We start from the raw sequence: 15360 nt of genomic DNA, 5'->3' as shown, positions 1-15360 counted from the left end.
GCTCACAGTTGGCTCCAGTCTGGGCTCTTTATCCAGTGCACAGTAGCAGTAGTTCAATTCCAAATAGAAGCATTTCATTCAGTTTATCATCACAGTTAAACCACAAAGCAGAAGTTTCTATCTTACTACTACTACTACTTAACATTTCTAGAGCGCTACTGGGGTTACGCAGCGCTGTACAGTTTAACAAAGAAGGACAGTCCCTGCTCGAAGGAGCTTACAATCTAAAGGACGAAATGTCAAGTTGGGGCAGTCAGGATTTCCTGAATAGAGGTGTAGTGGTTAGGTGCCAAAGGCGACATTGAAGAGGTGGGCTTTGAGCAAGGATTTGAAGATGGGCAGGGAGGGGGCCTGGCGTATGGGCTCAGGAAGTTTATTCCAAGCATGGGGCGAGGCGAGGCAGAAAGGGCAGAGCCTGGAGTTGTTGGTGGTGGAGAAGTGTACTGGGAGGAGGGATTTGTCTTGAGAATGGAGGTTACTGGTAGTAACGTAAGGGGAGATGAGGGTAGAAAGGTAAGGAGGGGCTGCAGATCGAGTGCATTTGTAGGTTAGTAGGAGAAGCTTGAACTGTATGAGGTACCTGATCGGAAGCCAGTGAAGTGACTTGAAGAGAGGGGTGATATGAGTATATCGGTCCGGGCGGAAGATAAGACGTGCAGCCTAGTTCTGAATGGACTGAAGGGGGGATAGATGGCTAAGTGGGAGGCCAGTGAGGAGTAGGTTGCAGTAGTCAAGGCAAGAGGTAATGAGAGAGTGGACGAGAGTTTGGGTGGTGTGCTCAGAGAGGAAAGGGCGAATTTTGCTAATGTTATAGAGGAAGAAGCGACAGGTCTTGGCTATCTGCTGGATATGTGCAGAGAAGGAGAGGGAGGAGTCGAAGATGACTCCGAGGTTGCAGGCAGATGAGATGGGGACGATGAGGGTGTTATCAACTGAGATAGAGAGTGGAGGGAGAGGGGAAGTGGGTTTGGGCGGGAAGACAATAAGCTCGGTCTTGGCCATGTTCAGTTTCAGGTGGCGATTAGACATCCAGGCAGCAATGTTGGATAAGCAAGCCGATACTTTGGCCTGGGTTTCGGCAGTGATGTCTGGTGTGGAGAGATAAAGCTGGGTGTCGTCAGCATAAAGATGATATTGGAAACCATGAGATGAGATCAGGGAGCCCAGGGAAGAGGTGTAGATTGAAAAAAGAAGGGGTCCAAGGACAGATCCCTGAGGAAGTCCAACAGAGAGCGGGATGGGTGGTGGAGAAAGAACCATGAGAGTGTACTCTGAAGGTATGGTGGAAGAGATAAGAGGAGAACCAGAAGAGGACAGAGCCCTGGAACCCAAATGAGGACAGTGTGGCAAGAAGTAAATTGTGATTGACAGTGTCAAAAGTGGCGGATAGGTCGAGGAGGATGAGGATGGAGTAGTGACCTTTTGATTTGGCGAGGAACAGGTCATTGCAGACTTTAGATAGTGCTGCTTCTGTCGAATGTAGGGGGCGAAAGCCGGATTGAAGCGGATCGAGGATGGAATGAGAGGAGAGAAAATCAAGGCAATGGCTGTGAACGGTGCATTCAAGTATCTTGGAGAGGAAGGGTAGGAGGGAAATGGGGCAGCAGTTGGAGGGACAGGTAGGGTCAAGTGATGGTTTTTTGAGGAGTGGTGTGACTACAGCATGCTTGAAGGAGTCAGGGACAGTTGCAGTGGAGAGAGAAAGGTCGAGGATATGACAGATGGGGGGGGAGGGGGTGATGGTAGGAGAGATGGAGTTAAGTAAGTTGGTGGGGATGGGGTCAGAACAGGTGGTGCATTTCGAGGAGGAAAGCAGATGGGCGGTTTCCTCTTTGGTGATATCAGGAAAAGAGGAGAAGGAGGCCTGGGTTGATTGGTTGAGGGAGTGGGTTATAGGGTGAAGAGAAGGAGATGGTTTGGTGGTGAATTCGAGGTTGATCTTCTGCACCTTGTCGCGGAAGTAGTCAGCCAGTGATTGAGGAGAGAGTGGGGGGGGGGGGGGGAGCCGAGGGCACTTTGAGGAGCGAGTTAAAGGTGGCGAAGAGACGACGAGGGTTAGAGCTGAGGGAATTAGTCAATTGGGTGTAGTAGTCCTTTTTGGCAAGGAATAGGGAGGACTGGAAGGAGGATAGCATGAATTTGTAATGAATGAAGTCGCTATGGGTGTGAGATTTCCTCCAGAGGCGTTCAGCAGATCGGGCGCAGGAGCGAAGGTATCAGATGCAAGGGGTCAGCCAGGGCTGGGGATTAGTACGCCTTGTGGGACGGGAGATGGATGGTGCAAGGTGTCCAGAGCAGAGGAGAGAGTGGCATTGTAAGCGGAGACAGCCTTGTCGACAGACTTGGAGGGAGGAGATTAGAGATACTAGAGGATAAGGAGAGAGGGTTGACAGACTGGAGATTCCTGGAAGTAGTGGTTAATGTTGGGCGGGACTGCGGGGGAGGGTGATGAAGTGTGAAGGTGATCAGGTGATGGTCAGAGAGAGGAAGAGCTGAGGCGCAGAAATTGGAGGGTGAGCAGGTAGAGGAGAGGACGAGGTCAAGACAGTGGCCAGATTGGTGAGTAGGGGTGGTGGAGCTCAGTTGAAGGTTGAAGGAGGAGGTTAGAGTGAGGAACTGAGAAGCGTATGAGTCGGATGGGTTATCAGTGTGTATGTTAAAGTCTCCTTCATGATGGACTCAATAGGGACTTCTCATACCCTGCATCTCCTTCACTGGTAGATTCAATACTTTAGGGACCTCTCTTACCCAAGGGTTTTCAGCCTGCAAATACTTTTGTGACTTTCTCACACCCAAGGGATTTCACCCTGCCTCTGCATCACTCTACCCTCTTCTGTCTTAGTTCTCCTCTCATTAGCTTTCCCCACACCCATTCCCAGAACATGAAGGCAGTGGGAAGTTAACCCTCCAGCATTTGGATTATGGCAATGTGGTTCCCTGAAGAAGCGGAGCGAAACGGGGCCATTGGGTCTGCACAACAGTTTTTCTGGAAGCAAGGAAGTACCACCCTTCATTTGAACTGGACAGCAGGCTAAGATAAGTGATTTGAATTCTTGTTGTCAGCTTGGGCGTTCAAAAGCACTGAATTTAGTTATATATATTTTTATACACTTTTTTGCATATTTAAAAAACAAAAAAGTATTTAAGGGTTTTTTTATGTCTATGATTACATTTTGCACTGTGTGTACCTGAAAAGTGAGAGTGTTGCCACAGGAGTATATGAGACATTTTCCCCATTTTTTGGGAAGTCACATATTTTGGTCTTCAGTGGCGAATATTGTGTTGTTCAACAGCTATACTTACTAGTGAAGTTGATCTTTTGTGTGGATTGTAAATAGTATACCATGCCATACTTTATATTGTTTTTGAATATTTTTACTGCTGTAATTGTATATTACTCATGTTTGATCTATTCTTACTGTACACCGCCTTGAGTGAATTCCTTCAATATGATGGTAAATAAATCCTAATAAATAAATAAATAAATAAAAAAGCGACTCACCTGAACAGCTCACACATCATGAAATCTGTGTCTATCCTTCATTTTGTAGATAGCTGGGTGACTGGTGGATGTGAAGATCACCTGGTCATTTGCCTGCCTGGTGTGAAGGTGGCAGACTTCATGCATCACCTAGAAAGGATTTTAGATAGTGCTGGGAGGAGCTGGCTGTCTTGGTACATGTGGGTACAAATGACATAGGAAAATGTGGGAGAGAGATTCTGGAAGTCAAATTTAGACTCTTAGAAAGCTCAAATCCAGAACCTCTTGGGTAGCATTTTCTGAAGTGCTCCCAGTTCCATGCGCATGGCTCAAGAGACAGGCAGAATTCCGGAGTCTCAATGTGTGGATGAGGCGATGGTGCATGGAGTAGGGGTTTAGATTTGTAAGGAACTGGGCAAAATTCTGGAGAAGAGGAGCCTATTCTAGAATGATGTGCTCCAACTTAACCAGGTGGAACCAGGCTGCTGGCATCGGCATTTAAAAAGGAGATAGAGCAGCTTTTAAACTAGAAACTAGGGGAAGGCTGCATAGGCGGTCGGTGGCCCAACTGTTTGGAGAGGCTAAAGGGGGCGGGGTTAGGGGGTGGGGCCAGGGGTGGAGCTTAAATCGATAATTGTCTGATAACACACAGAAAAAATAAATAAATAAAAATAAAAGTCACAATTAATACCTTTTATTAAATTTAGATATTAGATTTGTATCATATGTCAAAGAGTAGTTGCTCAAAGCATATTCTAACCACAATCGCTCAACTGCAAAACACTATGCACAACTTTGTGCAAAAACACACTCATAACCTTACCGTACCATAAATATTACACTGGGCAGAACCTAATACACCAATACACCACCCATACGGAAAATGCAGACTGTTAACAATATGAAACAAGGGATCATATCATCACAATTCTCATGTAGAGCCACAAAACATCCTAATTCATGTTTAATATGGGATAAAATGCCATAAATAAGTAAATAAATATAAACTTTTAATGTTGAGCACCTGATTCTCAAAGTGAACATATTCCAAACACTATAATAAAATGATCTTTTCTACCTTTGTTGTCTGGTGACTTTTTCTGATCATGCTGGCCCAGTATCTGATTCTGCTGCTATCTGTCCTCAGGTGTCAGTGCAAGTCTCTTTGGTATGAACTCTCATGTGCAGGTCAGGAAGTCATCCTCCTTAAATATCTCCCTGGCAACCCAGGACACCTTCAGCCAACCCCCCTGCTCTCCCAGCAGTAGGGTAAACAAATTAAATCATAAACCAATTTCTACAACTGGTTACACAAGGCTAGAGATGGGCTTTCACTGCAGCTCCTGCGTGAGGATGGAGGTAAATCAACAATTTAAACCCCCCCAGAGCAGCGGGACTCCACAGCTGATCCATCCTGCTGCAGCAGGGGAGGCTTAGCCTCCCCAAGCCTCTTATACCGGGCGCCTATGGAAGGCAGACAGTCGTTCAAAAGCACATGGTTCAGAACAAGGTATCTTTCAAAGATATCACCAGAATAGGGAAGATAGAGTATCCCGACAATGAGGTTGCAATAGAGACCATAGTAGACCAGGAGGCTCATTTTCAAAGTGCTTAGACTTACAAAGTTCCATAGGTTGCTATGTAACTTTATAAGTCTACTAGTAAAAAAGGCCCATTTCTGACACAAATGAAACGGGCGCTAGCAAGGTTTTTCTTGGAGTGTGTATGTTTGAGAGAGTGTATGTGTGAGAGTGACTGTGCGAGTGTGTGTGTGTGACAGAGAGTGAGACTGGGTGCGTGTGTGTGTGAGAGAGTGTGCTTCACACAGATACAGTGTGTGTGAGAGAGTGTATGTGTGAGAGAGTGAGAGTATGTGTGCGATACACACTCTTTGTGAGACCGAGAGAGTGTATGAGACCGAGATTTTGCAGAACCCCTCCCCCTCTTCTTCCCCCCTCTCCCTTTCCCTCTCCCCCCATCCGAGTTCCATGACCCCCTCCCCCTCTTCCCACCCCCCTCCGCCTCTCCGAGTTCCAGAACCCCCTCCCCCTTCTTCCCATCTCCCTCCCCTCTCTCGCTCCCTCCTGATCCAGGACCCGCCCCTCCCCTTCCATTGGAGTTCCAGGAATCCCCTCCCCCTGTGTCATTTCAGGACCCCCCTTCCCCCTCTGTCGTTTCAGGACCCCACTCTGTAGTTTCAGGACTCCCTTCCCCCCCTCATTTCAGGACCCCCTCCCCCTCTCTGGCCCTCCCCCTCGTAATAGGCAGCTGTTGTTTAAAAGTTTTTACCTCCTGCACGCAGGGATGCCGCTTCAGACAGCCTTTTCTTTCGCTTCTGTTTCAGCTGTTCCTGTGGTCCCGCCCATGGAACAGCTGAAACAGAAGCGAAAGAAAAGGCTGTCTGAAGCGACGTCCCTGCTTGTAGGAGGTAGAAACCTTTAAACAGCCGGCTCTTACGAAGGGGAGGGCCAGAGAGGGGGAAAGAGGGTCCTGAAACGACAGAAGGGGGGAGGTGGGGTCTTGCGGAACAGGAGGTAAAACTTTTTTGAGTGGAGAAAATCAGAGGATTAACATCTCCTGATGTCAGGGGGGGTGGAGGGGGGCGACCTCAGTGGGGGAGGGGGGTAGAGGGGTGAGCGGCGGCGACCTCGGTGGGGGGGCATTGTGGCAGGGGCGGGAGATGTTGCTGCGTGTGGAGGAAGGGCTGAAGCTGCTCCTGCAACGTTCCAATTTCTCTCACTGTGTTCGTGACGTCAGGAGATGGTTATGATCCCAGTGAGACACATTCGAACGTTGAAGGAGCAAATTATTATATTAGAAGTGCTTAGAAAATATGCCTCCAGACTTTAAATAAAAATGAGACAAAAGATTTCATATTATCACCAGAGGCGTAGCCAGGTTTTGATCTCAGGAGGAGCAGACTTTTATAAAATAGGCGCTGGTTGGTGTCAGCTAGACAGCAGTGTCTGTGTTGTTGCTCAGGGGCTGTGGCGGGCAACGATTAATACAGACTGTCTCAGTTACGTCCTGCCTACAAGGAAACAGTAAGTTACATCAGGAAGCAGGACACAGAAGAGGTCCCTGGACTGGCCAGAGCAGGCAACCTGTCTTCTTAACTTCAAATTCAAATATTCAAATTGTGACCATCACCTCAGGAATAGCATACCCAGTCCTTCCACTGTCTACCTTGTTTAAATCAGGATGGACTTTTGTTTGTGTGGTGACTCTACAGGATGTGAAGAACACTAGTCTTGAGCATTTTTATTTTGGGTGGCAAGGGCCCTTGACCCAGAGCCTACTTTCAAATAGGGCTAGACACTTTGTGATATAACATAAACCCCTGCAAAAAGACACCCAAAACCTATACTGAAAACTTACCACACCATAACAGCCCTAACCCATCTATGAAAAGACAGTGCTAGAAATATTACAGTGGGACCTTGAGAAGTGTTTACCTAGGTGGTCCTGGAGTACCCCATTGCCATTCAGGTTTTCAGGCTATCCACAATGAATCTACATTAAAAAGATTTGCATGTAATGGAGGCAGTATATGAAAATCAATGCCATGCATATTTATTGTGGATAGCCTGAAAACCTGACTGGCAAGGGGGTACTCCAGAACTGCCCTAGAACACAAAACTTACCACACCATAACAGTCCTAACCCACCTATCACAAGACAGTGATATATACTGTATATATATATATATATTACACTGGGCTCTGGAGCACCAATATACCTACTATTGGGAAACTGGAACAAGCTGCACTATTACACATTCCTACACAGATACTACATGCTAGCAGAATCCTTACAGTCACACATGCAGAACATGGACAGAACCTTATCTATATAACATAAGAGTAGCCATACTGGGTCACACCAATAGTCCATCTAGCTCAGTATCCTGTTTCCAATGTGGCCAACCTAGGTCACAAGTACCTGGCAGAAACCCAAATTGTGACAACATTCCATGCTACCAATCTAATGCAGAATAGGGAGCCAAAGAAAACCCCCCAACAACAACAAAAATTGAAATAGAGACCCCCCCCCCCCCCTCCCAAGGAAGCCAGACTAAACAGTGCAATAGTAGTAAAAAAAAGGAGACAGAAATGCATTTTCTCCTGTACATTTTACAAAGCAAGTACATCTCAGTCCTTACAAAGTATTAAATAAAAATAATTTTTTCTACCTTTGTTGTCTGGGAATTTGGCTGGTCTTTTTTTCCATGTTCCATGAGTCAGCCTTACAAATTCTTTTCCAGGTTGCCTTTACATTTCTTCTCTCACCTCTTGTCTTCTTCCTTTCCTTCTCTACATCTGTCTCCAAGAGCATCATCCTTTTTTCCTCTGCATCACTATTTGTCCTGTCCAGCATCTCCCTTCTGTGTCCCTTGTCCCTATCCTGCCCCCAAGTTTAGCACCTGCCCTTTCTGTGTCCCCATCTCCTCACCTTTTCAGCACAAGCCTACATGGTCTCCTCATCTCCCCCTTTCTAGCATCTGCCATCCTGGTGTCCCTACCTCTCCCTTTTTCTAACATTGTCCTGTGTCCCCATCTTCCCAGCATTACCCCTGTTACCATCTTCCCCCTTTTCAAGCATTACCTCTTTGTCCCCATCTCACCCCTTTTTCACCATTGACCCCATATCCCCCTTCCAGTAGTGCCCTCTCTGTGTCCCCATCTCCTTCCCCTTTGCAGTAGTGCCCCTGTGTCCCTATCTCCTCCCCCCTTTCCAGTAGTGCCCACTCTGTGTCCCTATCTACTCCCCCCTTTCCAGTAGTGGCTCTCTGTGTCCCTATCTACTCCCCCCTTTCCAGTAGTGCCCCTCTGTGTCCCTATCTACTCCCCTTTCCAGTAGTGCCTCTCTGTGTCCCTATCAACTCCCCCCTGTCCAGTAGTGCCCCTCTGTGTCCCTATCTACTTCCTCCTTTCCAGTAGTGCCCACTCTGTGTCCCTATCTACTCCCCCCCTTTCCAGTAGTGCCCACTCTGTGTCCCTATTCCCCCCCCCCTTCCAGTAGTGCCCTTCTGTGTCCCTATCTCCCCCCTTTCCAGTAGTGCCCCTCTGTGTCCCTATCTACTCCCCCCTTTCCAGTAGTGCCCCTCTGTGTCCCTATCGACTCCCCCCTTTCCAGTAGTGCCCACTCTCTGTCCCTATTCCCCCCCTTTCCAGTTGTGCCCCTCTGTGTCCCTATCTACTCCCCCCTTTCCAGTAGTGCCCCTCTGTGTCCCTATCTCCTCCCCCTTTCCAGTAGTGCCCACTCTGTGTCCCTATCTCCCCACCCTTTCCAGTTGTGCCCTTGTGTCCTTATCTCCTCCTCCTTGCTTGTTTTTTTTAACCGAACGGTGCGCGGGGTTACTCAAATTGGCTTCACCCCCTCTTCTGCCTGTCTCTCCCATCTGCATGAGTTACTTTTAGTTCTGGAAGCGTTCTCTCTCCCTCGTGCACCGACGATTCACAGCGTCAGCCTGAGCCTGTCAGCGTCGGACCTTCTTCTCCTCAGGCGCGTCCATCCCGCATACTCTAAGCAACTTCCTGTTTTCCGCAGAGGCGGGATGGACGCGCCTGAGGAGAAGAAGGTCCGACGCTGACAGGCTCAGGCTGACGCTGTGAATCGCCGGTGCACAAGAGAGAGAGAGAACGTTTCCGGAACTAAAAGTAACTCATGCAGACGGGAGAGACAGGCAGAAGAGATAGGAAAGGATTACACTTGGGAGGGAGCAGAAAAAAAATATTTATTGGGTTGAGGTGCATAGGCTCCATTCTTTTAAACAGCTGTTTAGGGGAGCGACCGCTCCCCCTGCGCCCCACCTGGCTACGCTTCTGATTATCACTGTCAACTACTGAGCAAGATGTAAATAGGACCAACAAACATAGTTTGAAATGTCTATATGTGAATGCCAGAAGCCTAAGAAATAAGAGTTAGAATATGTTGTGCTAAATGAAAAATTAGATATAATAGGCATCTCTGAGACCTGGTAGAAGGATGATAACCAGTGGGACACTGAATTGGTAGAGAATGAACAGATGGATGTAGAAATATCAGAAATTAGGGAGGCTGACAAACTAGGGAACGCGATAATAATGGGTGATTTCAATTACAGTGATATTGACTGGGTAAATATAATGAAGCAAAAAACCACATGCGGTGGAGGTGCAGTGATTCTTACAAAATGTAGTCAGGTCATGGAGAAGGGGGTAGGACAGGTTGGCTCTATCGAAAACCAAGGAAGACGTGTCAATTTCAAAAACCTTTATTGAAGATCATTCAAATGATTCGACACAGCTGCCGTGTTTCGGCGCCTAAAGCTCCTGCGTCAGGAGTCTACAAAATATTAAGACATATATAATATACAAACATAATAAAAGGAATACAAATATATAAATAGGGAAGTGTCTTTATATTAAAATATATATATACATATAGTATATATTGATTAAAAAAAGGAAAGAAGTCACTTAAATTAATAATAAAAATCATATTTTACATTTAAAAAGGCCATAAATGAAATACATATAATGCATTTAAAATACCATAATGGAATACATAAACACCATAAAATGGTGTGAAATAAGACACTCATCATAGATGGAATAAAATACAAAATAAAAGTGTAGCCCTTGGGCTAGGGCTATGGTGATGGGGTTAAAATTTCATATTGCAAATTATATAGAAGCATAAACATATATATATATATATATATATATATATATATATATATATATATATATATATATATAAGATAATAGTTAAAATTAATCAAATTATAATATAAATACAAAAATATAGTATACAAATAATACCACATGATAATGACCACAGCTGATAAAAAATCCGATGAAATAATAACCTTATGAGTGAGATCACCTAATATTTCATGATTGCATAGTACGGTAATGAGAATGCCAAAATATTAAGAAAGAATCGTGTCAATATAATATGCTCATGAAGGCTAAGCAATCAGATAGAAGATCTAAAAAGCAGAGATAACTGACCTTATGAATAATGTAGCCTGGTGTTTCCTTGTTAGACGATCTGATTACCAGGAGTAATACTCATTGAAAAATCCTACATGGAAAATACTCACGTAAGAAACAAACAAACAAACAAAACAACATTTGTAAATTAAAAAATGTGGTAAAGAGGAGACTAAAAAGACGCACATTATAAAAATAAATAAAGTTGAAAAACAATGATGTAGGATTGTGTTAGAAACCATGAGACAGAGAATACTGTGAAAAAATGGGGGAAAGGGGAAAGGAAAAAAGGGAACAAGGGGGGAAAGGGGGTGGGCGTGGCAAAGGGTAAGGGGAAAAAAAGAATGAAGAAATAAAAAATGAAAAACGGAAGGTGGGTTGGGAAAGACTTCCAGTGGAAAGACTGATGAATTGAAGTGGTTGGGAAAATGATGTCTGGCACCAAAATGTGTGAGGGACAGCAGCAATACTTATATAGACAAAAAATATTATTGGTTTTGAAAGAAGTGATTGAAGAAGGAAAGACAGTCTAATCTGTTATATACATAAAATCAAAAAGAATGCTCTGTGCTGTAAATGTCCCTTAGGGTTAAAACATGTAGAAATGTCAACAAGTTGCATTAGGACAAGGAACTTGGCACATGGACTGAGGTGCCAATAAGGGATAAACAAAAAAACTCCTTTGAACGGAGCCAATATAGCTGAAGTGCCAATAAATAGCCTTGTTTTAAAAGAAAGCAATGAAATTGAGGAAAAGGAAGGCAGAAAGGCTACATTTCATGCCTGATAGTTGAAAAACCTCTGATATGATATCTGATATGATGATATCTGCAGCAGGGTCCATTTTATCCCTATAGGCTCTGCTGCAGATAAGTCGAGCTGAGCTTTAGTATAAGACCCTCTAAGTGCTTTGAAAATACGCTTCTATGTTAAAAGAGGGAGCCTGTGTCGCATGGAAAAAGATGCCTATGTTAAGAATATAGGTGCCTTTCATGCCTTTTAAAATAGCAATACAGGAGCCTCAATAGTACACAGATGCACATGTAAAAATTTATATCTACACCAAAAAAAGGTGTAAGTGTGAGTACACTCAAAGAATCTGTATTTTTAAAAATACGCACAGTCATCACAACAAAGCACGGTGCACATATAAAAAGAACACAAGACCTCGTAGTTTCAAAAGCACACAAAACACAGCGAAGGTGACTTAAAACAATGAAAAGACACTATATCAGCGAACAAAAAATGTTTTTGATAACATCTGAGACTCCAAAAACTAAAAAGAAAAAGGTTTTGATATTGTCTTTTTATTGTTTTATGTGCACATATAAGTACACACGATCTTGTACATATGCTGCCACAATTTTATGAGACATTTCCCCTACTTTACATGTGGAAAAGCCTTTATAAAACATCCACTGCAAAAGTATAAAACCTTCTAGAGGACTTGTTTGAATAGCTCTCTGGAATGAAAGGAGATATAACGCCCTTCAAGGAAGGGGACATACCAAAGTACATAATGCAGTGACATCAAAATGCTGACTATTTACATAATAATACATAGATTAATTAATAACTTTATTAGGATTTATGTACTGCCTTTTTGAAGATATTCCTACTGTACACCGCTTTGAGTGACTAATGCCTATGTTTACTTAGGTATGCTATGGGCTTATTAGCATTCTTAAGGCACGTAAATGGTTTACCCGTGTTAAATACTAATGCACCCATTGAAATGTATAGGCATGTTAGTGTTTAACACACCTTAAATTTTAAGGCACATTAGAAACGCTAATGCACCTTGGTAAACATACCCCTAAATCAAACATAAGCAATAGACAATTACAGCAGTAAAAATATTCAAATAACAATGCAAAGTATACCATAGTATATAGTATACTATATACTATCTTCAGTGTGAGCAACAGTTTTTCCCTCACCCACCTTACCTGCTGGTTTATGCACAGGGGCAGTGACCACCAGTGCTGGGAACAGCAGGACTGCCAGCAGAAACCTCATGCCTGAATCTAGATGGAGAGAGCTGTGGATGCTGAGAATACTCAGGAAGAATTACTCCCAAATGAGACTAACCCAGCAGGTCTGTCCTATTTCTCTAAATAGAAATAAGCCCTAAGGGACATGTCCAGCTCTTCCTTCTCCAGTTATAGCAGTGAGGGTTTAGTGGGTAAACATCCTTCTGTTCTAAATAGAGCAATGTGACAAGGATGAGAAGCAAGAATCTTGCTTCCAACAGTGGCCAATCCAGGGGTCCTGTTTACTAAGGAGCGTTATTTAATGCACGTTAACCATGTACATGCCTACAATATCCTTATAGATTGTGATGGGCCTTTGGTGGCCACGGGCCCGCTCCACACGATTTCCTCTCACTCAGGGCTCTGTCTGGATTCCATTAGTTGATAGCACCAGGGACTCCTATAATACTGACTGGAACCAGTCCTCAATGTTTAGCCCTTAGCATCCAATGGCCCACTCCTCCTGATCTCCCCTCTCTCACTGGGCACTCTATTTGGACTCCAGCAGCTGATACCTCTGTAGCCAATATCTTAAACCAGCAGTGCTCCACCAGTGGGCACTAGAGTTTCACCTCTAGAAAAGAGCTCCAAAGCAACTCTTATGTGTTGAGGCCCCCTTGAGTTTGTTCTGTATCACAAGCTCACCACCAGGGTTCACATGTGCTCTGCCTCTAAGTGTGCTACGTGTAGGCGTGCTAAAAACACTAATACAGAATTGGTTGTATTTTGTACCCCTGGATGTTTTAAAAGGATGGATTAGGATTCCTTGGGGTAGTAGAAATCAGCTATTGTTGGGGTTGGAAGTGTAGAGGGTGGTAAAGGGTAGAGGAGGGTTATTATAGCTGTTATTATTGTTTTCTATTTGTAATTTATACACAATAGTTGCATAGAATATTGTTCCTTTTATGCTTTAATAAAAAGATTTAATATAAAATAATAATTGTTTGAGGCTTCTGAAGATGTCGCGTCCCGCGTTCCTACCTGCTCCTCCGCCGCGGGGGGCGGGAGCCAGCGTCCTCCGTGGCGAGGGGTAGCGGCCCGGAGGCCTCGGCGAGGATCCGGGGGCCGCCGCAGTGATAGCCGTTCCGGCAGGGACCGAGGCCGGAGGCCGGTGACTGCGGCTGCCGGTCTCTCGGTCACCGGCTGTGGGGGCTATGTTCACGCCGCCGAAGGAGGTGGCGCCGAGGCGCAATGGTCGGTGTCTTCTTCCCTCCCGGGCGGGATGGCCCAGAGCTCCGCCTCTGAGGCGCCGGATTGGGAGGCCAAGTTGTGGTCCCGCCTGGGAAATCGGACAGAGCCAATCAGAGGGGCTCTGCCGATACTCAGGGCCGGATTGGTCGGCTTTACCTACGGGGGCGGGGCGGCTGATATTGTATTGTATTTAAGGAAGGGAACTGAGCTAGCACTTTGCTTCAGGTTCTGTTCCTGAGGCCATTCTCCGTGGTTCCTGTGTTTCGTCGTTTCCCTGGTATTGCTGTTTCTGGATTTTGGACTGTTTCCTGGTTATCCCTGCCTAGCTGCCTGCCTAGACCTCTAGCCTGACTTTGACCCCTCTACTAGCCGCCTGCCTTGACCTCTTGCCTGACTCCGACTTCACAATTGCTGTCTGCCCTGATCTGCTGCCAGTTTGTGGACATTTCTTTTCCACCTGCCCGCTTCTCTCCCGGTTCCAGCCAGGTCAGTCCGTCAACCCCGCGGTTCCTGAAGTCCCGTTGACCGCCTGCAGCTGGGGGCTCAACCCTTGGTGAACGGCGGTCGCCGTGGGTGAAGACTTGGGTTTGCATGGCTGTCCTCTGAGGTCCTTCTGGGCCTTGCGGGACCTAAGGGCTCACCCACCTTGTGGACAAGACAGCAGAAGAGATCAGAGCCCATGGAGGCAGGAACAGAACCTGCGGGGATGGGGCGGGGAAGAAGACAGGGCCTATGGGGACAGGGCAGGGATGGAGACAGAACCTGCAGGGATGGGGTGGGAATGGAGACAGAAACCATGGGGACGGGGCGGGGACGGAGCGGGGACGTGGCGGGGCAGGGACAAACTTTGTCCCCGTGTCATTCTCTATCCTAAATAGTAGCAACATTCCAAGCTACCAAACCCAGGGCAAGCAGTGGCTTCCCCCATGTCTATCTCAATAGCAGACTGGGGGAACATTTCCAAACCTTTTTTTAAACCCAGATACGCTAACCACCATCACCACTTGCTCTGGCAATGAGTTCCAGGGCTTAATTATTCTGTGAGTGAAAAATATTTCCTCCTATTTGTTGTGTGTGTGTGTGTGTGTGATTGGGGGGGTCGGGTGAGGGTAAGGATTTGGTTTCATTGAGTTAGATTTAGGCTTCTTGTGTTAACACACAGGGCTTATTATGAAATGCTCCCATTTTATCTTGCTGATTTGGCCAACCCTTATCAGTCATGTAGACTACTGAGATATTGAGATCTGTCGCATGGGAGACTAGAGGTTCTGGTACCATCTATAGTGCATTGGTAATCCACTCACAAGTGGTGGTGGGGGGGGGGGGGGGTGGTTAGTTCCTGTATTGTGGAATAGTCTTCCTGGATGCTTGCCCTCAGAAGGTTTGCTAAAGAGGTTTACTACTACTACTACTTAACATTTCTAGAGCGCTACTAGGGTTATGCAGCGCTGTACAAAGGACAACTAAAGGTTTACTTTATTTGTGGCTGCTTTTGGTACTTGAGTTTGTGGTTGAGAGATACTTCTTGGGTACACTAGCTGTTTACTCTCCACTGCTATGGCTCTTCTGGAATGATTGCATTTTCCTTGGAGTCCTTTTCTGATTTCCATATTTGTATTTGTTTTATTATAAACCACAGAGATCTGCAAAATTAGGCAGTAGAACAAATGTTAAT

General features: G+C 45.5%; 2 gene segments (V, D, J or C); both read right to left on the bottom strand.

Moving 5' to 3' along the window:
• Window positions 1-12635, bottom strand: part of LOC115461315 — a 37438-nt gene extending 24803 nt beyond the window's left edge. The window contains 1 exon segment of the C gene segment in view: window positions 12411-12635. Within this exon segment, the coding sequence occupies window positions 12411-12480 (70 nt within the window).
• LOC115461302 overlaps window positions 1-15360 on the bottom strand; it is a 1201995-nt gene that overhangs the window by 175089 nt on the left and 1011546 nt on the right.

This window comes from Microcaecilia unicolor, chromosome 2, assembly GCF_901765095.1.
Source record: "Microcaecilia unicolor chromosome 2, aMicUni1.1, whole genome shotgun sequence".
Classification (NCBI taxonomy): domain Eukaryota; kingdom Metazoa; phylum Chordata; class Amphibia; order Gymnophiona; family Siphonopidae; genus Microcaecilia; species Microcaecilia unicolor.
Note: the sequence above shows the minus strand (reverse complement) of the source record. Positions and strands in the feature narration are given on the sequence as shown.